Here is a 26,037-nt window from a genome sequence, read left to right as displayed (position 1 = left end):
TACAGAACAACAACGACGACGAAAGCATTGCTCAGGATGGGCAAATTCAAAATTTGTTGTTTGATGAATCATCGGTTCAATTTTTCAATGATTACAAAATAGACATGATGAATAGGGAGGAAGATGAATTAATTTTGGAAATTAAACAACTCGTTGAAAGAGTGTTTTCTCTGCAAAATAAGTTATCATCGGATTTGCAGATACAAAGACAAACGGGAGGAAACACCAATCGATTGTACAAGGTTACACTTTCCGACCATACCAACATTCTCGTACGAATTAATGGCTTGGAAACAGAGAGGCTTATCGACCGAAAAAAGGAATTACATCACATGATCGAGTTGGGAAAGAGAGGAGTAGGCTCTCGTGTCTATGCTGTATTTCAAAATGGATTTATTTATGAATATGTTGAAGGAAAATGTTTGCAGAATGCACAGGATGCCACACTGTATTGCAAGGAGATTGCTCACAAGTTAGCCGAGTGGCACAAATTGAAAATTCAAGACCACTACACCAACTCTCAAATTTCACCTTCATTATTCACATGTTTGAGGAAATGGGTTGAACTTGTAAAGAATATGGAATGGAAAGATGAAAAAGTTATGCGAAAATTTGAGAAAGAAATTGATTTTCAAAGAATTTGCAATGATGTAGAAGAAATTGCCAATTCAGCTTCGTTTGGCATGAAAAAAGGTCACGACAGTTCGCAGCAACAACTTGCAGATCCAACCAATCTAGATCAAGTGATCGACCCTTTTACCATTGGATTTTGTCACAACGACCTGGTAATTTTAAACATTATTGCGAGAGAAGATGCGATTGACACAAAAGTGCAATTCATAGATTGTGAATATTGTGGATACAACTACAGAGGTTTTGACATTGGAAATCACTTTAACGAATATTGTGGTTTTCAAATGGACGAAAGTCTATTTCCATCTCAACAAATTCAAGAAACATTTGTCTATGAATATTTGAAATCCTTCGTTGACACTGCCCACACTCATGCAATTACTCAACACCATGTGAAACAATTTCTCAAATCCATACCACTCTTCTGCAAATTGTCACATTTGTTTTGGAGTCTGTGGGCAATCGTTCAGAGCAATGTGTCAAATTTAGAATTTGACTTTCTCTCCTATGCAAAAGGACGATTAGAGTGGTACAAAAGAATGGAATAAGAGCTCGTTCCAAAGCCATTGAACATTGGGCAAAGAAAAAAACTGCCAGACATCTCTTTGAAAGTTTTGCCAATGATCCATATTTGGGTAAAAAAGAACAACTGACGCAAAAGGAAAATTTGTTAGTAGTTTTTTCTCAACAAACAAAAAGGCTTGATTGACCTAATAAGCTGGTTGTATTGAAAACGCCTCGTTACTACATCCTCCACGAACACTACAACGTTGACCATAGACAAATGGATCATACCAAGAATAAGAATTCTAATGTTCTCTTTCAATCCGTAGTTTCGGATAAGCATCACGATGAGCCTTTGGATCTTCATCATGATCATCACACAGAAAGCCCATATTTACCAGCACAGTATCATCAGCATGGTGACGTTAAAGAAAGCCTTTCTTCACCAAGCGGCCTCTACATGAATCATCATGTACCTCAACTGATGACGAGTTTGCCATCCAACTTTGCTGTTGGAACAGTGGCTGCAGTATTTGGAAGAACGCTTTCAGTACCGTTACAACAAACTCTGCCTATATGGAATGGCCAATCTATCACACTTTCGCGATACATTTATCAATGCACAAAAGGTTTGACCACAGGATTTTCGTCGTGCCTTACAAAATTTGCTCCTGCTCAAGCACTTGCGCTTTCTTTGAAGGATACGTGTAAAGATATTCTGGCATCATCTCAAGTCATATTGAATTTAAATCGTCAACATGATGAAAAGAACCAGCTGATTCTCAACTTGACTGCAGGAGCGTTGGCTGGAGCAGCATCACATGTGGTTTTGCATCCGTTTGAGCATGCCCAAATGAGGTACTTTACCTATCTTAGCAAGCATCGTGTTGTGAGTCAATTTAAAGGACCGGTGCATTTTGTTGTGAGTACGAGTGGCTTTTCTTCTCTTTTCAAAGGATTTGGAATTGGATTGATGAATGCTGTCACAAGCAGAGGTTTATTGTTTGGAGTGTACGACTCTCTTAATGTGAACAATCCTTTCAAGAATCAATGGGATGCTTATGGAATTTGTTCCAAATTATTGATTGCCCAATGTGCCACCTCAATTTCTGTACTGTTTTCGATACCATTTTTAAATATTCAAAAAGAGATGATCTTGCAAAGCATGACTGGCAATGCACAAAATTCCGATGGATACATGTCATCTGTTCAAACTATCAAGACAATGGTTTCTCGACATGGCGTCTCTAGCCTGTTCAAGGGAGCACTCGTGGAGTGTTTAGCCAGAAGAACAAGTGGAACATTTATTCTGGTCATGTATGATTTGTTGAAGGAGATGTGGGCTGCAAAATCGCTTTCATTACAAACTCTCAGTCATTCTCATTCTGATAATTAAGAGAAGCCTCCTTTCTTGATCGAACAACACGCAATTACACCTTGAATTTTGTAAAGAAGGCAAATGTATGTTTATTTACAAGAAATTGCCGCTCTTGACGATTTTGCAAGTATTGGCATTGAAATGCCTCAAAACTTCCAACAAGTCTCTTCAAAATTACTTCTTCTTTGGAACATACTTGTCGATTTGAATTGGAGAACACTTAGTCTCATATTCCGTGCACTTATTGACCAAACCTCTCTTGGCACAATGCAATTTACCACCAACGAATTGGTACTTCTTACAGACTTTGACTCCGTAGGATCTATGGGTACATTTTCTCCAGTACTTTCTCTTCAAACAACGTGACTTGGTAGTATGATGTTGAGTACAGAATGGAACGGATTTGTAGTATTTACAGAATCTTCTATACTTGTGAATCTTGCAGTATCTGACCTTCTTACGAGCGTTACAGAACTTAGTCTTAACCCACTTGGTACAGAAACGAGCCTTCTTTTGAGCAACGCAGAACTTTCTGAAAACAAACTTGTTGCACTTCTTGATATAACCCTTTGGACGAGCGAAACGAACTTTCTTGTGAGCAACACAGTATCTTCTCTTGACCACTCTGTTACAAATGGAGTGACACTTCTTGATACAGAAAGCACGATGATAAGTATCGTACCATCCCTTGTAGTGCTTCTTGGTGACCTTCTTCCACTTCTTTTGGCATTTACAGATTTGCTTGTAGGAGTCACATTTGGCCTTGATCTTGTAATGGATACATTTGGTCTTGTAGTAATATTTAGTCTTTGGAATCTTGATGTAGCTTGCACAGATGTGCTTCTTATCATATTTGGAACAAATGAAGTGATAAGAATATCTGGCGCAGTGGTGATTCTTTCCCTTTCCAACGCATTGGTGCTTCCATCCATACTTGACGCAATATCTTTCCTTCTTTGGCTTACACACTTGCTTGTAACCATGACCCAAACATAATTTTCTGGGCTTGGATTTGTAGATGCACTGTTGAGAATGAACAACGTTTAATGAAGAATCAGAATTCTAAATTCACAAGTACTAAGAGATTTGAACTTACCTTGCTGTATCTCTTATACTTCAAACACTTTCCTTTACCAACAACTTTCCAAGCACAACATTTCTTGGTGGTTCCTCTCCATTCATAATCACTGCACTTTCCCTTTTCAGTTTTATATGTTTTACATCTCTTGTAGCAAAACTGCTTATGCTCGCCATAAGTATCAACAGGCTTTGAGCTGGTTGTGTCAGCTGCCATCACAACAGCTGCTGCCAACAAGAGTACTGTGCATAACAATACAATTCTTTTGTACATTTTTTGTTTTGTTGATGAGAAGAAATGAAGCTCAACACCAACACTTTTTAAAGGTTTTACAAGCATATCAGAGTCTGCCCTAAATTGTCTTTTAGTTTAGGAATGCTTGCTGCAACGGTTTACAAAAAGAATGAATTTTTTTTGGCCAATGTCAAATGTCAAGCCAAAGAAAATATCATGCCAATTCAGTGGTTTGGAAAGGGAATAGCAGTTGTCACATCGTTGTTATTGAAGAAGACTTTTCATTGACCATATCATGGACAACTTGAGATATAGTACTGATTGGATGGTTTCTTGTTTTGATCAAACATGCCACTTATCATCCACCCGCTCTCGCTAAATCTCAATTACAAATCTTGAACTCAAGAACTTTTCAAACAAGCTGTCCCTCAAAACCAATAAGATCCATCATCACCAAGAGGTGAATCCAAGTATCTTCCCGCTCTGTATGAAATCTCAAAAAATGTCTCAAGAGGGTTCAATACAATCTCAAGACCCATCAAGCAGGATATCTGTCAATAACAATGAAGAAACAACCAACGATTTGAAGTTGAAATCAACTCCTCAATCGCCAGCTCTCGCTGATACGATCACTCCTAAGAGTGACCATGAGAATAACAGTATTGCCTCGAATAGTATTCCAAAAAACAAGTACAAAATTCCAATTACCATTCCGGAAATTGTCACAAGCATCGGATGGGTATTGGCCATTGTATTTTGTATTTGGTATGTCGTGAACGCATCAGGAGAATTTCAAACTTCTCAGAATAATCCAACGACAGCTCTTTCGATTGTTGAGAAAGTTCCACTCGAATTGCCAGCTGTCACCATTTGTAACTGGAATGGATATTATGAATGTGATTTTTGTGATTTAACCTTAAAAACAGCGACACGAGTGGTTGATGGAAATGTGGTCGAGTTTGAAATACCATACGAATATAAGGAAATAGAACAAAATGGACTCTATCGATGCTACGTATTTAATAACTTTTCAGATCAAGTGATGGCTTCCAATGCTTCAGGATACGGTGGAGTTATTTCATTGTTTTTTGAGGTGCCATCAGTTCCAGAGGAACGTGACGCGAGGTTTGGCGTAAGTGTTTCATCCATGAAGTTTCATTTTGAACAATGATTCGTTTTCAAAATTTGTGAACAGTTGCAAGTGTCCTTTCATGAAATTGGAACAGTTCCCAACGTCTTTGCTGAAACAAATTTTGCAGTAGCAAATGTAGATAATTACTTTGTTTTGACCAAAATTGTGACCACCCGATTGAAACCATCGATAGAAAATCCAAATTTAACAGATACACGATGGGTATGTTTTGGAGTTGAGACGTTAAAATGATGATTCATGGATGTGTTTTTATTTTTCTTATTAAGGAATCTATTCTTTCACTTGTGGAATTAACACAACGAGATGACAATACTGTGGTCATTTCGTTTACTTACAACACATTAACAGAACACAACAATGCAGAAATGTATACTTCATCGATTGAAGGATTGTTGGGAGAAATTGCTGGAATTTTAGGAGTCATGATGGTAAGCAACGATAGTTTCTGATGCTTTTTTTTAATAATAGCCTTTCAATTTGTTGTTGAATGATATTTTCACATGTTGCTGCTGATTTCAATACCAGGGAATTGACATTTTAAAAATGTTAAGAGGATGCCTTCAAGTTCCCTATTCATTCAAACATAAATCAATACGAGGTATTTGGGATACTTTCAATTAATACATTTTTCAATGAAAGGATTCTTTTCAAAGAACTCTTCCTGAACCTTGGTTTTGATATTCAATGTTCCCATTCATCGGATTTGAAAAACAAAATAAAATAATTCCAAAAAATGCAAACACAAGATTTACAACGCGATGCGGAAGAGGATGAACTGAATTCATCATCGCCGACCTTCTCTCATCAACTCTCTCCCTTTCCTATCGGAGGAAGAATGAATGAAGGTGAAGATGATCATAATGAACAAGTAAAAACATCATATTCCAAAGAGTTGGAACAAGGAATTGTTCTGCCGAATGGGAACAATACTCTGTTATCGACTTCATCTTCGGTGTCGTCATCGGAAGAAGTCATTGAAGAGATACCTACTCAATCCATACTCTCCCCGTTGTTACTATCCAATAAGGATCCCGTGGATGATGATCATCAAGATGGTATTCATCATCAGTCTTCTCTTTCGGAGCCACAACACGATGGCTCATCTTCTTCAGATCCAGTTTCAAATAATAATAATAGTAATAATCATCAGAACGGCCAAACAGATCAACCTTCATCATTACAATCTTCTTCTTCCTCTACTGAATCATCGGAACAGCCACCTCCAAATTCTGCCTCACAACCATCCTCTCTCACTGACCCAAATACCTCATCATCATCATCAAGTACAAATACCTCTTCTCAACAACCACAAAAAGCACCACCCCTAGATCCCAGAATTGATATTGACAGTGTACTGCGGAACACACTAGCATTACCCTATGTTCTTTATCCTCCTTGCTTATTTTCTCATTTGACTTGTGGTCCGAAGAATATTCCTCTTTTCGTTTACTTGTTGACAAGCGAGTATCCTTGGAATTGTGCTGCTCATAATTTTTCTAGCAAATACGATCCAGAAAGTCACAAGTACGATGAGGAAAGAGAACAATATATTATTGGAAGAATTCAATTTTTAACCAAAGCTTTGGACGCACAATGGGAGTATCAAATGAAAATTCATAGTAGAGTGGACAAGCTTCATAAAAAGACCCAACGAACTCAAATGGAAAATGTGTTTCTTCAATCCATTAAGCCATTTTGCGAGAAGAGAATGAAGGAAGTTCAATTATATTTAACGAAAATTATTTCAAATTATATAGATGGAGTTTATGAATACAATGATGGTTCCATGTATGCAGATTTGAAACTAACTATGAATACTATCAAAACAAAACTGTCCTCTTCAACCCTGACTTCTACCACTTTAATTAAAGCAGCACAAATGATGCAATTAATGCTGGGACTGGAAGATGTGAGTGAAAAACAAAATTCAATTATTGAGGAAACATCTGGTTCAAAACATCCCAAGCCAAACGAGAATTCTTCGCCTTATGCTGTTTTCTGCAGAGAAATTGATTTTCGAAGGGAAGAAATGAAATTAACCTATGCAAATAACGCACCAGCACGAAATGTAGCAGAGGCACGATGTGAAAAATTAGATGAATTTTATTCTTCGAAATTTGAATTAGGAAAAGGAATGTTGAGTGGAGATATTTTTGTGACAAGGGCAGAATCAGTGATGGCAACTGTTGGAGGGATTACTGGCAAAATGAAATTCACGAGAATTGCCGATTCCAAAAACGCCAATAGCTATTGTATTGACATTAAGAAAAACACAGTACTAGTGACGTCTCCAAAAAGTCTTAACAGTTACAAGATTAGCACAAATTCTCAATTGGAACCATCATATGCTAAAGAGTTTACCATCAATGCATCTAATGATAACATATCATTTGGTGCTGTTGCAACTCTGGATGGTTTAGTTGCTGTTGCTGACACCTCACAAAATGTGGTCTATTGTTATAGCCCATACACCAAAAAACCTTCACACGGTTTCAAGCTTCCTGTTTATGAAAACAACAGAAGCATTTACATGATGAAATTTCATCCAATGACGCGAACATTATTTACTGCATCATCCAATGTAATATTTTCAGTGTTCATGGAAAATAGATTCTATGATGTGCCATTTGTAGGTTTTGGAAGTACAGTGACAGACTTTTGCTTTGATCCAACTTCGGCATCAGTATTACTAGCAAGCAGTGCCGACCACAATGTGTATTTATTTGACTACCGACAACAAGTTTCGCCCATTTTAAAATTTCAGGGTCATGCAGATCGAGTGGAAGCATGTGAATTTTCTCTCGTGGGAGGTATACCATTTGTGTGGAGTGCAGGAAATGACGAGTCAATACGTTGCTGGGATTTACGAATGCAAGCACCACTGTATGAGCTGTCCACAGGGAATGGTCGACCTCTATCCATTCAATGGCATGACTCGTCCTCTACATTGCTTTGTAATGTTGCCTTTGATCATTGCAATAGTGAAGAATGGCCAGAGACTGCCATGCACAACCGAAAACACTTTTCAAAGAAGTTTAGCATTACATCATCAGCTATTATACGGTATCAATTTAAGGATTCTATACCTTTCAATTGCAGTAGCGTTCATTCGTCAGGAAGATCTCCACAGCTTGGCGGCTCTTCATCCGTCGCTTCAAGCAACCATTCCACACAAACTTCCTCTAAGAAGAGCTCTCAAAAATCAAAGAAAAGAAAATAATGACTCGAATTGCAAAATTTAACTATTTGGTAGACCACTGAGCTTGTTATGGCTGACCAAACCAAGTTATAATTTGAAAACAATGTGTTTTAAGGATGAAAGTATTCAAAAGTGAAGCAATTGAAGGACCAATCAGTGAGGATGAAAATAATTCTTGATATCGACATGCGGGCGAATGTGACAATAAATGAGCTTGTGTAAGCCCTTTTACTTTGAAATTACAAGACTTATGATTTGGGATCGCAATTCGAATTTGCATGAATTTTCTTTACAAAACTTGAACAAGGTTTTATCAAAACAAAATGTCATCGCCAATATCGCAAGATGTTCTTTTTCATATTTTTACATCCTTTTGCAGTCCGAATCAATATTTAAATAATTTAATGCTTGTCTGTAAAGATTGGTACCACATCACGACTCTGGAAATGTTTTGGATGAAAACTCTGCAGAAAGAATTGGAACTTGAATTTCAAAATTTTTCCAAACATCATCGTGAGGATCATGATGAAAAAGAACAACAAGTAGATTATTTAATTCATCCATCTCATTATTTTGACAATTCTAATTGTTATCGTTTTAAATTATTGTACAAGTCAAGTTTATTCCGTCGAGATCGTGGACGATATTTGAAATATTTAGAAAAAATCAATGAAATTTATATTGTAAAACAACAACCGATGGAGAAGAGACGTCTCTGTAATATGGATATTTATGGAACGACTTACAAAAAAGAAACGATTCAATTTTTCAAAAGACGTGCTTTACAACGAATTAAATTTACCATGGAGAGCATGTTATTGGAATGTCAAGCTATTGCTATAGAATCACCTTTTTTGCAAGCTCTCAACAAAATATTAATGATTTGGTCTCAAAAAATTATTCCATATCTATTTAGTAAGCCGTTTGGAAAATCTCCTAAAGAATTATGTGAAATTCCATTGGGAAATGCAATGTTATTGACAAATTTATGTCTTCAATATTTACAATTCAGTCATCATGATAACAGAACGATGGATTTTTTGAGCCCCATTATTGAAAAATTGATATTGGAAGGACATGCAAGCTTGTGTTCTGCTTTACATGTATTATTGAAAATTGACATGGGTTTTCTGCTGAAACATGTCAATACATCATGTAGTAATTCCAAAATCACCTTTCTTGAACTATTAGAAATGGAGATTCAACAATTTCCATCCAACGTTAAATGGATTGATTCTTCCATTTTGGCACAATTGTCTCAACCTCATGAGAATTACGAAGAACTTCAACAACGACTGATCTCTTTGATTAAACGCGTGAGACGACGTGATTTTTTCCCTCTCATGATCCAACCACATGTCACTACTATTTATGAAAACATTGCAACGATTGGAAATAAGGGATGGTTGAAATTCTTTTTGTGTGACATTGGAATTGCTCGTTGGAAAGGTTTCAAAGAAGAATCACTCTCTCCATTACTTTTTTCATTACCTAGTACCACTGTTGTTCCCAAGCAATCAATGAGTTTGAAAAAGTATTTGGAATTCTTTAGAAGTATGAAATTAGAAATGGGATTCACATTTTCGAGTGTGAAAAATTTAGAACGTTTGGTTGTCAATCCCAATGACACCTTTGAATTACTCAAGTTCCTAATTGATGAATGTGGAGTAGATCCAAAGCTTGGCCATTCACTACTCGAGTATGCACTGACTGCTGGCATTTATGGTAACAAAACTCGTGAGGTATTGTTTCTATTGGAAAATGGAGTCGTACTTCAAAATGACCTTCATTTCATTGATCGACAAATAATCATGATTCTTTCAGGTCATTCTCATTATTATGAAATATGTTATGATAATAGAGTGTCTTCCTTCGTTGAACTGTTTTATGCTCCAGAAAGCGAATACTTGTCGGCCATTCATATCATTATGGAAAAAACGGGAAAGAAACTATCATCACTCCAGTATTTCTTGATGAGTGTTTTATGTTTTGGAAACTACAGTTTGGAAGGACTGAAACTGGTGTTGAACACCCTTCCTAAAGAATGTCAATTTAAAATTGATGGCAAGTATTCCACGATCATGTCACAAATATTTTGGAATTGGACAAGTATTGCCATTAAGGGAGAGGAAGGGCGTGCAGTTCAAACCATGTTTCTGAGATTTATTGAATCGACCTTTCCTGATGTCAAAATGGCATGAGTACAATTTGAAAATGGCCAATAAAATGGTTCTAAAGAATCTTTAAGGTGACACGATTCGAGAACGCAAATTTTTCTTTGGAGTGAAGGATGGTTGATAAACAAAATCCGACCGCAAACTCAAATATCCTTGCTCGACACCAAATTCTGCATTTCTTAAAGTTAAATCCTTCATTTGTGGAAGTGGAACACCTTTCGTTCCGACTATATTTGCTGCTGGAACGACCACATACTTTAGAGCTGCTTCAATGGCCATTGAGAAGAATTGCACTGAAAATGTACCCACTTTGGAGTATGCCAATTGAATGGATGCATTCTTGTAGGTGAATACAAACGAGATGTTGTTTTGGCCCAGTGACGGCATGACATCCAACTGGATGTTTAAATCCAAAGCAAAAGCATTGACAATGTTTTGATTATTTTGAATGATTTGGAAGATGGCTTGGGCGTTGGCGTTCATCTCAATTCCAACACTTGGATCCAAGGTTAGAACTGGAGCAATACCATTCGAAATTGTAATTTGAATTTCACAATTACTACAAATTGCATAAATTCCTGGAATCAAAGTTTGATAACTACTTGTGTTAAAAACCCAATCAAAAGTAGATGGAATGTGTTTTTGAGTAATTAAGGCATTTAAAATTCCAGCTTGGCTACTCGCAAACATGGCCGAATTTAACACAAATTCATTAATAAAAACCTCAATCATCTTGTCACTTCCCAAACTGTCACTCATTGGAGTTGGTTCATTTGAATACACTGGTTTTCCTGGAATATAAAACAATCCAGTAGTTCCAACAGCCATATGCACTGACGCCAAAAAATCCAAACTTCTCAATGAATAATCCACAACAATTCCATGACCCAAATCATGTTGTAAAGAAATTGTATCAAGTGCCTTGGCAAGAGCAGTATTCACTGCACGAGCAACATCTACATCTACTTGCTTGATCACATCGTTTTCAATAGAATGTCTAAAATTCTTAATGAAAAAGTTGTAGAGCCAACTAGCACCTCCATGCATTTTCAAGTTAAATTCAGAAAAGGAGGCTTGTACACTAGTCACTTGTGCTGTACAATGAGTTGCATCAACAATTGAAATTTTCACTCCAATCGATACTGAAACTGAATTTTAACATTTCAGATTGAGAATTCAATGAGTGTAAACTTGTTCAAATTACAAAAAAAAGGTTTGAAAACATACTTGTGATATCAGCATCTACAGATCCATGATCAGAAACATGAGGCCAATGAGTCTTACGATAATGCCAATCCTTTTGGTGGTTGTAACAACCAGGTAAAGTTTCACAAAATTCAAATTATAATTCCATCCACATCATGATGAACAAACACATTCCCTACTTACTGCTTGCATATGAGTATGAACTCCAGGGATATTCAACATCAAAGTCTGATCCGATCCAATCACCACACTCGGAGTTTGCAAGCTCAATTGACTCACTTGAATATTCTGTACTTGAAATTGAACGTGTCCAACGGGAGTATCCACATTTTGATCAATATCCGGAATGTTTAAATGATCACTCAATTCACGTTGAATTTTGGGAGTAAGTTGTTGAGCCATATAATTGAGAGATCGTTGTTGGAGAGTGAAAATAAAACCGGGAGTGAGTTGGGAGGTTGTTGTTTTTATATCGGAAATAGGTGTTTGTGGATTCTTGTTGTTGCTATTGATAGAAAGTCCATGGATTCGGATAGCAAGAGTAAAAGAGGCTATCATCATCATTAGGATCACTAGGACCATGAGTAAGAATTGAACTTGAAATGTTGCCATTTTTTTTCTAGATATGGAAAGGCCAATAATTATAATGTTTAATCTCAATACCACAAACGAACGATTTCATTTCACTTGGAAAGTTCTCCACGAATTTGTCTTATTCTCTCAATTTCATGGCAATTTTGTGAATTTCTTCGTTTACCTTTGGACCAAGCATGTTTAGACTTTGATCGATGAGTTTGCAGACGAAATCGTCGAGTTCATCTTCGTGTAGATCCAATCGAAAATTGTTTTGGATGGTGGTCACGTTTTTCAAATTAAATTGTTTGAGAGGATTGTGAATGACATGTGGTACGTTATTTCCAGTTCCAACTGTGAGACCTAATTTATCAATTCTTGTAATACTTCCTTGTTCCTTAATGGTCATGTTGGTAGTAGAAATCCATAAAAGCATGAAAATGATTAAGGATGCATATTTTCTCAAAACTTTAAAGGTCTGACAGCAATACATTCTGAAAGCAGATAAATGTTCATCTGAAAAATCAGCAACCATTTCTCGAGAAATACGCATGGGTGGTGTTCCAAGATAAGGTTTTGGATCTTCTCCAAGAACGAAACCGAAATCAATGTGAAATAATTCGCCGCTCTCTTTCAATAACAAGTTATCCAAATGTCTGTCTCCAATGGCGAGAAGGTAGGTAAGAATGCTGTATCCAGCTAAACTACGAATATATCTGTGAACTTTTTCATCGAACAATAACGTGTTAACATCACCCACAGGACTTGGATGATATTCTATTAATTGTGTCTCAGAATCATCTGGTTTCTCGAGGAATGTGTAAAAATCTACAGAATTCGCGCCCTGGTTCGAGGATGATTCTTGAGGTTTTTGTTTTTTCAAGGATGTATCTCGCAAAAAGTTGAAGATTGTCTTGTACTTGGCCAAAACAGCGCTCACTGCATTGGATTGGCTTACCATCTCCACAAATCCAGAGTTCGTTGGACTCTGACTTGTTGAAACACAGTGATATGTTATAATTTCTAAATTGATTCCATTTTGTTTTAGAATTCTGTTCATGAGTGAGAATAGGTTCAAAATATACTCGTCCTGTCGTAAATCGTCTCCCTGCTTAAAAATTAGTTTAAATTCAGCAGCATTTTCATTCGAGAGGGTTCGAAGTGAGAAAGGAAAGCACACTGGCTCTTGCGCAGATTTAAAAATGTATCCGTCATCAGGAACAAATCCTGAGATTTGGATGGCCTCGTTGATGTTAGAAAAGTGTTCTTCAATCGCTAAACATGGTACAGTATCAATCGGAAACACTTCATTGTTCCATTCATGAAAATCTTTTTCTTTTTCAACAAGAAAATCTATGAATTTTAGCTTGGAGTCTTCAGATACAAATTTAGCAACATCTTGCATTTCTTTGAGAAGCTGAGGAGATATTGGCTTGTCCACTTGTATTGTATCTGAAGATTGGCAGTTGGCAATAAATTCTTCAATATTGCTCATCGATATATTGTGCAAATTCAGCAGGTATGGCAACTTTTGAGCAGCCAAAAGCGACTTCAAATGTTGTATCTTTTGAGGTCTTGGTACTCCAAGTTCTTTTCCGAGACGGAATTTGATATATTCTCCAATAACCAACATGTTGTCTACTAACTTTTGTTGTCTAATAAATTGATTTAAATTGTACTTTCCCTCGGAGGAGCTATTACATTTCTGAATCATTTTGAAATGTAATTGCTTGTAGACTTGGTTGGCTTTGATATTTAAGGTCTTTTCAGTGCTGAAAATTGTGCTCGAGTTCAACATACTGGTCAGCATCCAGTTCAATTTGTTAAACACATAGTCAGATTTCTCACATGCCTCTAACAAGAATTCTGACAAGTATTTGTTAAACTTCGTTGAGCCCAAGCTGTAAAATAACTGAGGCAAGAATAGTTCAATTTCAGTTAGTGATCTGCGTTTCAGAATCTCGGTTGCAAAAATTTGTACGCTCTCTAAATCTACCTTTGAGGAAATGATTGTTTCGTACATTAAAAATAGTACGTGAACTGTTGTCACTTTGTGTAGTGGGGAAAATTGGTTAATAGGAGTGTCCTTAAGATGCTTAATAATCAGCTCCAGTATTTCTTCTCCCGTTTTGTAATCACCTTTCCAATTAACTGAGCGCAATAACAATAGCAAGAATTTTGGCTCCTTACATAGAATACGTCTATACTTGAAGAGAACATAGGTTTGAGTGGGTGTAATGGATTGAGTTGAAGATGGTAGTAATGGCGGAAACGGAGCTGTGATAAGCTCTAGCAATGTATTAATCTCGTCCTCTGTCTCTTCAAGCTGGTCCTCCATCTCTCTTTCTTGATTAACCAAATTGTATAACATATGATCTTCACAAAATGCATACATGTAAGTTGGGTCGTCACGAATTTGAGCTGTCTTGTTTTTCATTCTTGGAAAGGTTTGCTTGATAATATCATCGTCCAAAAATTCTTGCAAAAAGTTCATAGCTTGATTTCTGACTGCTTCTGGTTCAATTCCAGTAATAGATGCAGCCAATGATTCTCTAGTAACTTGATCTCCCTCGTTGATGATCGTTTTTCGTCTCGATTTCACTACCTTTTTAACAATAACATTGGATAAAATAGTCACTGCTTCCTGTCCGTTAAATATCAAATTTTCTTGATCTTTGGATTTCTTATTAGAGACAGGTGCTGTGCTGAAAGTCTTGTTTCTACACAAGAATGTAATGAATGATCGTAAAAGCTTAAACTTTTTCTGAAATTTTGGATCCATCAACTTCAAATGTTTGTTGAGGATATCTTTCTGCTGTGTTGTAGATAAACTCTTTGTAATTTCGTTCAAAATTTCATCGCAAAATTGATTGATGCAATCAGTCATTTTGTTCTGACTTATATCAATTGTTGTCAAACTATTCGCCAAACTACTGATGGCTGTAGTAGAAACTGTGGAATACAGTAAAGTATTTTTGAACTTTTTCGATAGCATGTCAATAACATTAATTTTGGAAATAACTTTTTGGTTGATACCGTCATTATCAAAGTCAATGCTTCCGTTATTGGATGTTCTTGGTGTTTCTCCTTGAACTTCAATTTTTTCTTCTTTTCTAGGAGGTTTATATACAGGCAATGATATAAAGTTGTCAGCGAATTCCAGTAAGAAGCTATGTTTGGCAAACTCAGCCGTAACAACATTCTTCTTTCTTCTTGGTGGAGGAATCACTTTAGGAGCGTGTTCGTTAGAGCTCGTTCCAACAGCAGAGAAATATCCAGAAAGAACTTTTTCTCTACGAAAGGATTTGTCCACGATCTTGATTTTTTCTGGTTTTGTACTTGACATTTTTGTTTGTTCTGATTAATGATATTCAATGTTACATTGAAACAAATATTATGAAAAAATATACGAACCTTTTAGGCTGTTGGCTGTTTCGACGAAGGATTTTAGCTTATCCTGTCCGACTTCAATAGTTGCACGAAGGGAAGAGCCTAACGTTGTCACTACCTTCTCTGTTTTATCCACAATTTTCGTTTCAATGTTTTCTTTCTTCTTTTCAAAAGTTTCCATGACAGAGCTCAGTTTTTCAGATAACATAAGCTTCTGTGGAGGTTTTTGTAAATGCTCATTAACAATCTCTGAGTCATCTTCAAAAATTAAAGGAGTATTCAATTTCGAAGAGGATTCTTGTTTTGATTGGTTTGAAATGGCGTTTGTTGTCATTTCGGATAGTACGTTTGCTGAGGACTGAATTGATATTTTCATTTCCGTATTTTGTGCAGTCAATTCATCAATCTTCATAAGGGAAAATATCACTTGGACCATATCTTTTTTAATAGATGTAGAGATAGTGTCAGAACCAGTATTCAATTGCTGCATAATTATTTCCAAATTTTTCTTAATACTATGATAGAGAATTGAACAATTTTTTCTATTTTCTAAATGGCAATATACTTCATTACGATGCCGGTTGAGCTCTTCAATAATGAAAAATCTATTTTGCTTTGTGAATGCTCTCTTAGAGTTTAAATTAATAACGCACCAACTGGTGAGAACTTCGTAAAATGTTTCGAGAGTCATCCATTTGATCACACTTGCCAGAGAAGTAAATTTAGTGTCTCCAACAATATCGAAAATATAATTTCTTAAAAATTTTTCAATGGCAAGGGCTTCTTGAGCGTCACCTCCAATATTTGGGGAATTATTAGTATTGTCTGTGTTTGAACTTTCCGTGTTGATATCACCATTGGATGACAAAAGTGGAGACGATGTGAAAGTAGTCGCTTTTCTGTGATGTTTTCTTGGGCTGTTGGAAGAAGGCTTCTTGAAAGAAGTAGAGGAAGAGGGAGGTGTGGAATATCTATTATCGTCTTTGGTGTCATTTATACTCCTGTTAGTTGGAGTAGAAGGAAGAGATTTAGTGGGAAGTTTGGCAATATTTTGTTCGTCATTGCTTTGTTTTGGTGACAGCTTGACTGTGTTCGGATTGCTAGCAGGAGAAAATGAATTTTGCACAACATTTCTATTCGAATAAATAGTTGGGGATGATTGATGGGTAGGTGTTGGATTTTTGGATGAAACTGTTGAACTAGATGGTTTTGTGATGTCGCTTCCAACTTGGGACAACGAATCACCGGCAAAAATGTTTTGGGTTGTAATGTTGTTCACTCCGTAGGGCTGAAAAAGAGGGGGAATTATTGTGGATGGTTTGTTAACAGATGTTGGATTTGTCTTATGCACGTTATTTGACGCAAAATTGGTTTGGAGTGCAGAATTTTGAAAAGTGGGGATGGTTGGAGTAGCAGAATTTGTTGTTCTTGTCACAGTGGAAGGTAATGGCCTCACCGACGGTCTTCGTTTGTTTGTGTCTTCAGACGTTGTGTTGACAATCTGCTGTGATTGGCTGGATGGTTGTTGTTTAAGTTGAGAATGTAATGAAGTGTTGGGTATTGGAGGAAGATTTCTTGAATTGGCATTGTTGGTTGACGACAATGTGGTTTTTACAGTCTCCATACTGGATGGCAGTGCTGGTTGATTTGTTAATAATAAATTATTCGTTAAATGATGCGCATTGTTATTGATTTTTAAAGAATCGGTGCTGTGATGATGGTGGGTTTTGGAATGAACATCTGAGAAGGAAGAATTAGATTCTTCTTTTGCCAAATTGTCCTTTGACGAATCAGTGGTGGTTGTAAAGCTCGGTGAAGGTAATGTAATAGAACTAGTCGATTTATGAATGTTAGATCGGTTCACGACGAGCAAGGGTTTGGAATTTTGTTGTTGCTCCTGCATCCATGTAGAAGATATAACCATTCCCGAATCATGATGAGGGGGTTGGAGGAGAGTATTACTCACACAATTAGAAACCGTGGAAGTAGAATGATGAGCAGTACTATTCGTTGCTGATGATGATGCTGTTAATGAGGTATTTCCCAACTCCGATGATGAATGTACATGATGATTACCAACCGATGAAGGTAATGAAGATTCAGCTAACATCATCCCTGGATTTGTCTTTGGTGGTGTTGGTGGTGTTGGTTGTGGTGGTTGGGACGAGGAGGCTGATGATACTTTACGAGGGAGGGTCGGAGGTAACGGCATTTTCTTGAGGATGAAATTTGAAATCTTGTGCTTCTAATTTGAACAATTTGCTGAGTTTTAATCCAGCTTTAGGAATTAGGAAGGGTTACATAGCAAGACTGGCCAGCGAAAGTGAACTCCGGGCTTCAGGGACACGATTTATGTCCCTCGAAAAAAAAAAAGTTTCTGTAGAGAACCGGCTTAACGCTGGCAAAGAAAAATCTTGAAATTGAAGCTTCCAAGTTCACTGTTCTGTCAATAGAGAGCCCAGCGACAGGAGTTGGCGACCAAATCCATCCAGCAACCCGCTCTGTTGGCTTGTCTTGCTATGCATTGGGGAAGGAATTGGATGCTCCACCTCTTGAGTCTACGGTTCAATAAAGATGAAATTCATGAAAGTGTTTTATTTTGCAAAAAATTGTCATGCAAGTCTTGTTGCAACTTGTGGATTTTATTCATCATCAGAATCAACAATATGAAAATGTTGAAAAGGATGTAACCTCTTTCCGAGAAGCTACATCATCTTCTCCATCTGAGCATTATATATTCACTCTTATGGAATGGTTGAAATGTAAATTCAATAATCAACAATTCAAAACATTCATTCCGAAAGCCTTTAATTATTCTTCTTTTCAGAATGAAGGAATTTTGTTGTTTGAAGAACATGAAGAACCCTTGTGTATTGCATTATCTTACAGAAGATGGAATTGTTTATTTGTTTCTTGTTATTTAAATAACAACATTGATAATGATCATGATGAGGAACTTGATGTTATTTATGCATATGATTTGGATGTATTGGATCATCATTTTGAACATCATTCCGAATCTTTGCCAACACAAAGCACTAATTCTCGCATTATTGAAAAATGTTTGCCTTCGAAATTTCAAATTCAACTTCCCAAATATCCCTCTCGCTTTTGTTTGAATGAAACAGAGGAATTTATCATTGTGGTGTGTTCAGAATATCTTCTTTGCAAGATTCATATTGAAACAAGAACAATTGTTTGGCAAGTGGATTTTACTTCAACGTACAATGTTTCTGTAATTGTACATGTTTGCATGGACATGGGAAATACATTCAGTCCAACATTTATGAACTCGAGAATGAGTCGAACAAATTCAATATATGTGACTGGTAGAAATGAAATGTTTGAAGTGGATTTTGAAAATGGCTCTGTAAAAAGGACCATTGACTTTGCATATGGTGCAGGTAGCACGTTTGACCTTAATGGAAATTTACTTGTGCCAAAAACTTTTGAGCATGCTATTGTGACCCTTGACATCACTACAAACGAAATCATCCAACACATTTCTGGAATTCATGAATTATGTTTACCCACTCATTTATGCATTGATGTTGTGAATGGCAATATCATTGCGAGCGTACCTGGATGGCATGGTATTGTTGTTCTTTCATCATCTATTTCTTTAGAAAATCCAAACCAATTATTAGCATTTAAAGGAGACTTGAATGGATACTACACACGAAATAGGTTAGAAGGTTTTTACGAACCCAATTCTTTGTGTTTGAACGCCAAGAATGGAAAACTATTTATTGTCGATTATGGAAATTATTGCGTTAAAATTTTCAAATAGTCCTCTTTTGATTCTTGGTCTTTAATAAAATTTTGTCATATTCCTCAGTAACTTGAAGTTTGGATGATCCTTAAAGTGGCCTCAATAATCAGACATTTTAAACTTCATCAGTTGGCAAGTGAATTCGTTATTGATTCATTTTGTGTCATCAATATTTGCTCAAGTGTGTTGGCCGTTCTATCAGATTTTATTAGAGGTGTTGCAACATTGTGTCATAATCTCTTTCCCATGTAAGCACCGTAAAAACACCGTTTCATTCTTTCTTGAAACAATTCCTCACTGTACTCTAAAACATAACCATTGCATTTAAGGGCCTCCATAACCAAGTCTGAATCATATTGCAATTCTTCGGTTGCATACTTTAATGCACAGCCATTGTTCTTCACTGCTTCTAACATGATTTCCTTGTCAGAACCAATATAACTGGAGTCAAATATAGCTAGACTATTTTCTTTTACGGCTTTTAAAATGAATTCTCTGTCATCAGCAAATTCGCTCGGTACATGTCTGCAAATATTTCTACACCCAGCCTTAACCGCTTCCAAAACGAACTGTTTGTCACTCCAAAGCATATGACAATGAATTTTTAAAATGACTGCATTGACAGGTTTCCGGTTTGGAGCTCGTAGAGTTGTTAACACAAACTCACGGTCGCTTCGTAACTCTTCGGATACATATTGGAGAGAAGCAAAATTTTGTCCAATAGCTCTCAAGACAATATCTTTGTCATTTTGTAACTCAATGGATGCATAGTGAAGAGCATGTCCATTTTGATCGATAGCAGTCAGCACAATTTCCTTGTCGCTCTTGAGCTCTTCGGAGGCAAATTGCAATGCGAGACCATCTTGTTGAACAGCTGCAAATACAATTTCTCTGTCTTTCTTCAAATCATCTGAAGCAAAATGAAGTGACGTACCATAATTTCTGACTGCATTCATAACAACATCTCTATCTCCTTGTAATTCTTTCGAAGCAAATTGAAGTAAAAACCCAAATTCTTGAACCAGTTTGGTCATAATCTCTTTCTTTGAGTAGTCAAAAGAGTCCAAATGTTCAAATTCTGGAAATATTAATTTGAGTAATCTCAACATGAAACAATTATCTTGGAGTTCAACTTCTTTTACATAACAAAGTGCTTGCTTTTGTTGTTGAATTGCCTCTAAAATAACCTGCCTATCACTTCTCAATTCAGATCCATATGGAATGCACCTCAATGCTTCACCAGTTTGTTTCACAGCAGCTAACACAATTTCCCTATCATTCCTTAATGCTTCACAAGCATACCTCAAAGCCAATCCATTTTCTTGAACTGCTTCCAGTACAAATTGTTTATCACACCGAATGTTGTTAGAGGCATAAAATAATGCAATGTCGTTTTGCTTGATGGCTGTCAATAGTACTTGATGATCAAGGCGAATATCATCGCTTGCAAATTGTACTGAAAATCCGTTGTGTTGAACCACTTGCAAAACAAACTCTTTGTCTCCTTTTAGAGCGTTTGATGCAAATTTCAATCCATAACCATACTTTTTTATGTGATTGAATACAAAGTCTTTGTCATTCATAAACTCAAAACATAAATTTAAAAATTTCCGACACTTTTCGAGAAATCCAACCACAACGGCAATTTATTTCTTTTGTTTGGATTTTCGTCTTGGAGCTCTTTTATGGGCTTTTTCAGGTTCATTACGCAGCTTGGACAACGCTTTCTGAATAGTATTCAGAGCTATTGTATGGATTTTTCGATCTTGGTTGATCCGGAACGACCTGATGAGAATCGATGACGGCTCAATTGCTTTGAAAAGGTCATTCGGTGTCTCAGAAATTTTGTCATCATTGACAGAGTATTCAACAACCTTCAACGGAGTGTGTGATACAATCATTCCTACACCATAAGCATCATGTGAAATATTTTGATCAAAAGCAACCCATTCTCCGTATTCGTAATCTCCAACTAGTTTGTGTGGTGGTTTAGATATGTGTTCACTTGGAATTGTTGCACAAAAGGTGGGTGTGAGATTATTGTTGGCATTTGTAGTGACACAAGCAGAAGATACTTGTGGCGTTATAATTCTCTCCAACCAAAAATCTTCGGGTTTTGCACTGAGTTGATGATTAAATATTGATTTTCCCTTTGACTCTTTGTACTGTCTCATCCAATCTTTCGAAGAGTCTGCGAGATGAGGAAACAATCCTTCAATGCCTTGTAATATTTCATCACTGTTTTCAGTCTCAATCAATGCAGGTTCGCCTTTAGGAATTTGATTATGCACAAATATTGAATACCAAGTGTTGGCTGTTTGATCTGGTCCGTGGAACACCGAAGACTCATCACCATTGTACAACTTTACCTGCAGTGCAACATGACCCTCTTTAGTTTGGAAGATCCTGAATCCATGATAATTTGAAATCCCTTCAAAGTTCATCACAACACCATCAAAAAAAGTCGACCAATCAAACATTCTCTGCAAAAAGGATGCTTTTGGTCTTGTACTTCCGTCACAATACCAAGTTTCAATCTTGTCTATGAAGTTTTGTGGTGTTTCTACAACACCTCTATCGTCCTTTTGATGCAAGTTCTTTGCATAAGTACTGAACATTTGATCAATGTCGGCGTGGGTGTGACCGACAATCATGGTGGAAATAAAAATTTCTTCAAACCATCCATAATGCACAAGCATTGCAAGGAAAGCAATTGAGTATTTGTTTTTCGCTTCTTTGGCACAATTGTCTGCTTGAACGAAGAGTGTTCTAGATCTGTTATTACTTTCGATTTGTTGTCTACATGCTTCATATAAAACAGTGCAAGCGAGATTAGCACCGCCTGGAAAATGAGGAGGAATCAATTTCAACATTCTGGTGTTGGCTCCATGTGCAATCAAGCCATAACATCCCATCTTCAACTTTTGTACATTACTTGACGCACTTTTTGGGATTGGATACATTACTGGAAATTGAATCGCCTCTGCTCCGTCAATTATAATACATTCAATATCCGAAGGGTTTTGTTGTGCTTTTTCTCTTCGATAGTAATAATAAGCCCGTTCTTTCTCATGATGCTGCTGATGGATTTTAATTTTTTCATCAAGAGCATTTCGTCCCTTTGTGTCCTTGAGTTCGAGTTTTGCTTTCTCCTTCTTAAATTGCAAACAATCATCACATTTTCCTAACCTCGTTGACTTGGGTAGAATTATTGTAGGAAATTCTTGTTCAATAAGATTACAAAAGTTCACTTTGGTCTTGTATGCCGGTGCTTTTTTTTTTGTCATGTCGGCGGAGTACTGTTCAAATATGTCGTTCCATGAATTGTAGCACGGTAAATGTATTTCGGTGTTATTGGGAGCAAATTGACCATCTCTTTCCAACAGAACTTGCATCCAAGCAATGGCTTCCGATTTTCTGGTTGTATGTTTTTTGTTACCCGTATTCCCATGCCAACCCGTACTTGGCACAACTTCATTACGGATTGCTTTTTTTGCTTGTTTGAGCTTGAACTTGCTAATGCCGAACATTTTAGCAAAGCATTGAATGCAACAAGGTTTGCCATTAAGATACAGTGTTGAACCGTTTGCGTTTTTCAACGAATTAAACACGAACATCTGTTTGGCGTTTTCTGTGGACAAGTTTGAATAGCGTGATCTGAACTCTACAACATCGTCTTCGGAAAAATGTTTGACACAACATGAGGTTCGGTCTTGAAAGACCTGTTTAACTGATTCCGAGCTTTGTAAATCATGATTTTTGATCTGCTTTTTCTTTTTCGACGGTCTTCTTTTGCGAAATGTGTATTTGCGTTTTTGGCATTGATTTCTGTCTCTCTTTTTTGATATGTTATTCTGTTTGCTTTCGTCGTCGTTTAATAATGTGACATCAGTGCTAGAGGTTGCTACAGCTGTTGTTGACCTTGCTTGTTGTTTCGCTGCAAGTCTTTCAAACATTTCACTCATGTCTTTCATTTTTAGATTTTGCGGTGTATTTTTGGCCTTTTTGGGACAAAATTAGCTCAAAAAAACTAAAAATACCAGGCAAATGTCAGAATTAACAGCAAACTACTTGCTGAGTCGACCAATCGGCTCACTAGACGACACAAAAGCGTTCCAGCTTTGTGAAAACTCCACAACCAGCAGTAAAATTGAGAGTGGGATGGTTGTTCAATTTAATTCGGCTTTGTATGGTGTGTTTTGTTTCACGACAAACGGTTCATCAATCCCCACAGCCCTCTGTTTTGACATCGGTCTTTTGGAGGAAATAGATACACACAAAGAATGTCGTGATAGATTTCATTTCATTTCTGTTGACAAACTGGCTGTAGTGTCGGATCCGCAACAAGCAACATTGTCTGAGGAGAAATTCTCAAGAATTGAACCTTTTGTCTTTAATACATTTAAAATACAACACGAGACTGTAAGAGCGGAAACCACTCACATTCCTGACCCTTCAAGAATGACAACTCGTAGTATGTCAAAGCAAGCACAAGATGTCGAAAAAGAACAACAAACTACACACAAACAACAAACACAAGAATCAAATCCAACAGAGAACGAAAAAAAGCAGAAAAGCAAAAAGTCTACAAAGAAACAGCCAAAAAAAACATCATCAAGCAAAACGAAGAAAAATGAGATAAATGATGACGAAGTCGAGCCACAGAAGAAGAAAACAAGGCCAATACAAGAAACAAAGGCAGAATTGAAAAAACGTATTCAGCAGTCGGAAGAATATATTCAGGAGCTGAAAGAAGAATTGCGTAAAGAAAAGCAGAAAAGAGAAAAACAACAAGACGAAATTGAAATACTTGCACACACTATCAAACACCTCACCTCCGAGTCGAAAGAGCCAACGAACGAAAAACAACCAACATCCAATAGCACAAATAACGTATTGTCATCACAACCCACTCTATCAACACAACAACCTCCGATCGTTGTAATGATGCAACCACCGCAACCACAACAATCACCACCTGGATTTTTGCCAGTTATGCCTCTACCACAATTCCAAGAAAACGCTTACACTGACTTGTGGTACAAACTAGGTCTTGTACCAAGGTGGCCCTTTCAGCATTAGTTGCTGTTGTTGTAAATTATCGCATTATAAGCTTAACAGACAACACCTCCTCACACTACACTGCTTCAAAATACCAAATCAAACAAATCTCAATCCTCTCACACTCCAACAATAACAACAACCACAAAGGTGTAATAGTTATATTACTCCTATTACAAACGATTGCTGTAATTATCTTCTTCAAATTAGCTATTGTTGTCAAGAACTCAATAAATACTTTAGCTCTGGTTTATTTTTCAATTTCAAGAAAACCGTTCAAAAATGAAGGTCGGAAATTTTTAAATTTATGTTTCAACAGGGAAGAAATCATTATATTTCAATTCTCTATTTTCAAGCCATTTCTTCTTTCCGATTTGTTGTTCCGAGAATTTCTTTTTCAACAATAATTCGGAAAGATGAAATTTACTAGAAGAATTACAACAAGAAGAAATCAAAACCACCACCACTAAAGGATTGACACCAATATTACTTCCCAGGTCCGACATGATGATTCTGCTTTAATCTATTTTTTTCAGGAAGGGATTACAACACTTTTGATCTTCTTCAATCTTGAATTGTTGTGAAAGCGGCAATTAAGCAACGAATATTTTTTATTTTGCAAGGTTTCATTCCATTCATGGAGAAGCTTGATGATGAACATTTCATTGGCCAATGAAAATCCTTAGAACCACTTCTTTCCAAGCTTCTTTCCGAATTTTCCAAGACCCTTACCAAACTTTCCGAATTTACCAAATTTACCGAACTTGCCAATTTTCTTCATGGTCTTTTTCATCTATAATAATACCAGTGGTGATGATGAAATATTATCCACAAAAAGACAATGTATCCAATAAGGTCATTATTCAACTTCACAAATACTTTTAAACAAACTTACCTGCTTTCCTGACTTGTGGCTATGATGATAATGAGTCGTAGTAGTCGTATGTACTGGGGTCGTTGTTTGTGGAGGATAATAATAACCACTGCCACTTGTGGTAGTCGTAGTCCCACTCATCATCATCATGGGTGGTTGTTGTTGAGGTGGATAACCATAAGGCTGTTGTGGCTGTTGAGGTGGATAGCCTCCCATCATTTGAGGTTGTTGTTGAGGTGGATATCCCATCATTTGAGGTTGTTGCTGTGGAGGGTATCCACTGGTCATCATGGGTTGTTGAGGAGGATAACCATAAGGTTGTTGTTGTGGTTGCTGAGGTGGATAACCCATTGGAGGTTGTTGTGGATATCCACCAGTCATCATCATTTGAGGCTGTTGTTGTTGTTGAGGAACCATTCCGAAATCTTGAGCCACCAATTCAACTGTTAAAGTACCTCTCTTGGCATTCATCAATGGAAGAGATAATTGTTGAGGGACACCTCGTTGCAAGGTATTGAGTGAGGCTTGAGCACGACCCATCGGATCATGAGAACCAATGAGATCATGATCAAACATTTCAAAAAGAACTACATCAGTTTGAGGATTGTTCACTGTAAAAGTAAAGCGTTCGTTCCACTTGGGGTTGAGTGTTGTTGGTTTGACAGAGGTTTTGAAGGATTGAGATCCAACTCGGACATAGACATAGGGATCTAATTTCAATTTGGTTTAAAGCATTGAAAAGAGTTCAATTTAAAGTGTTGATGATGAGAAGTAATGAAAATGCGTGTTCAATAATGTGTGTGTG

General features: G+C 36.9%; 13 protein-coding genes across 13 annotated transcripts; 7 read left to right on the top strand and 6 right to left on the bottom strand.

Annotated features, from left to right (window-relative positions):
* Positions 1-104: 104 nt before the first annotated feature.
* On the top strand, positions 105-1,181 carry C9374_013761 (uncharacterized protein; the record flags this gene model as incomplete). Its single annotated transcript, XM_044689673.1, has 1 exon — positions 105-1,181. One exon carries the CDS (start codon positions 105-107, stop codon positions 1,179-1,181), a length of 1,077 nt encoding a protein of 358 aa, XP_044541750.1.
* A 236-nt stretch (positions 1,182-1,417) lies between these two features.
* On the top strand, positions 1,418-2,533 carry C9374_013760 (uncharacterized protein; the record flags this gene model as incomplete). The annotated part of the gene is made up of 1 exon (XM_044689672.1): positions 1,418-2,533. One exon carries the CDS (start codon positions 1,418-1,420, stop codon positions 2,531-2,533), a length of 1,116 nt encoding a protein of 371 aa, XP_044541749.1.
* Positions 2,534-2,689: 156 nt separating this feature from the next.
* Positions 2,690-3,866, bottom strand: C9374_013759 (uncharacterized protein; the record flags this gene model as incomplete). Its single annotated transcript, XM_044689671.1, has 2 exons — positions 2,690-3,538; positions 3,612-3,866. The coding sequence occupies 2 exons, from the start codon at positions 3,864-3,866 to the stop codon at positions 2,690-2,692; spliced, it is 1,104 nt and encodes a 367-aa protein (XP_044541748.1).
* A 463-nt stretch (positions 3,867-4,329) lies between these two features.
* C9374_013758 (uncharacterized protein) lies at positions 4,330-5,601 on the top strand (the record flags this gene model as incomplete). Its single annotated transcript, XM_044689670.1, has 4 exons — positions 4,330-4,959; positions 5,023-5,181; positions 5,247-5,408; positions 5,506-5,601. The coding sequence occupies 4 exons, from the start codon at positions 4,330-4,332 to the stop codon at positions 5,599-5,601; spliced, it is 1,047 nt and encodes a 348-aa protein (XP_044541747.1).
* Positions 5,602-5,713: 112 nt separating this feature from the next.
* C9374_013757 (uncharacterized protein) lies at positions 5,714-8,200 on the top strand (the record flags this gene model as incomplete). The annotated part of the gene is made up of 1 exon (XM_044689668.1): positions 6,689-8,200. One exon carries the CDS (start codon positions 6,689-6,691, stop codon positions 8,198-8,200), a length of 1,512 nt encoding a protein of 503 aa, XP_044541746.1.
* A 302-nt stretch (positions 8,201-8,502) lies between these two features.
* On the top strand, positions 8,503-10,380 carry C9374_013756 (uncharacterized protein; the record flags this gene model as incomplete). The annotated part of the gene is made up of 1 exon (XM_044689667.1): positions 8,503-10,380. The coding sequence occupies one exon, from the start codon at positions 8,503-8,505 to the stop codon at positions 10,378-10,380; it is 1,878 nt and encodes a 625-aa protein (XP_044541745.1).
* A 42-nt stretch (positions 10,381-10,422) lies between these two features.
* Positions 10,423-12,174, bottom strand: C9374_013755 (uncharacterized protein; the record flags this gene model as incomplete). The annotated part of the gene is made up of 3 exons (XM_044689666.1): positions 10,423-11,504; positions 11,584-11,653; positions 11,746-12,174. 3 exons carry the CDS (start codon positions 12,172-12,174, stop codon positions 10,423-10,425), a joined length of 1,581 nt encoding a protein of 526 aa, XP_044541744.1.
* Positions 12,175-12,274: 100 nt separating this feature from the next.
* Positions 12,275-17,737, bottom strand: C9374_013754 (uncharacterized protein; the record flags this gene model as incomplete). The annotated part of the gene is made up of 2 exons (XM_044689665.1): positions 12,275-15,492; positions 15,550-17,737. The coding sequence occupies 2 exons, from the start codon at positions 17,735-17,737 to the stop codon at positions 12,275-12,277; spliced, it is 5,406 nt and encodes a 1,801-aa protein (XP_044541743.1).
* A 402-nt stretch (positions 17,738-18,139) lies between these two features.
* On the top strand, positions 18,140-19,315 carry C9374_013753 (uncharacterized protein; the record flags this gene model as incomplete). The annotated part of the gene is made up of 1 exon (XM_044689664.1): positions 18,140-19,315. One exon carries the CDS (start codon positions 18,140-18,142, stop codon positions 19,313-19,315), a length of 1,176 nt encoding a protein of 391 aa, XP_044541742.1.
* A 212-nt stretch (positions 19,316-19,527) lies between these two features.
* C9374_013752 (uncharacterized protein) lies at positions 19,528-20,880 on the bottom strand (the record flags this gene model as incomplete). Its single annotated transcript, XM_044689663.1, has 1 exon — positions 19,528-20,880. One exon carries the CDS (start codon positions 20,878-20,880, stop codon positions 19,528-19,530), a length of 1,353 nt encoding a protein of 450 aa, XP_044541741.1.
* Positions 20,881-20,943: 63 nt separating this feature from the next.
* On the bottom strand, positions 20,944-23,271 carry C9374_013751 (uncharacterized protein; the record flags this gene model as incomplete). Its single annotated transcript, XM_044689662.1, has 1 exon — positions 20,944-23,271. The coding sequence occupies one exon, from the start codon at positions 23,269-23,271 to the stop codon at positions 20,944-20,946; it is 2,328 nt and encodes a 775-aa protein (XP_044541740.1).
* Positions 23,272-23,344: 73 nt separating this feature from the next.
* Positions 23,345-24,379, top strand: C9374_013750 (uncharacterized protein; the record flags this gene model as incomplete). Its single annotated transcript, XM_044689661.1, has 1 exon — positions 23,345-24,379. One exon carries the CDS (start codon positions 23,345-23,347, stop codon positions 24,377-24,379), a length of 1,035 nt encoding a protein of 344 aa, XP_044541739.1.
* Positions 24,380-25,040: 661 nt separating this feature from the next.
* On the bottom strand, positions 25,041-26,037 carry C9374_013749 (uncharacterized protein; the record flags this gene model as incomplete). Its single annotated transcript, XM_044689660.1, has 2 exons — positions 25,041-25,151; positions 25,254-25,942. Coding segments are annotated over 2 exons (800 nt in total), but the record flags the coding sequence as incomplete, so codon positions are not given.

The sequence above is a fragment of the Naegleria lovaniensis genome, assembly GCF_003324165.1.
Source record: "Naegleria lovaniensis strain ATCC 30569 chromosome Unknown tig074, whole genome shotgun sequence".
In the NCBI taxonomy this organism is placed as follows: Eukaryota; Heterolobosea; class Eutetramitea; order Acrasida; family Naegleriidae; genus Naegleria; species Naegleria lovaniensis.
Note: the sequence above shows the minus strand (reverse complement) of the source record. Positions and strands in the feature narration are given on the sequence as shown.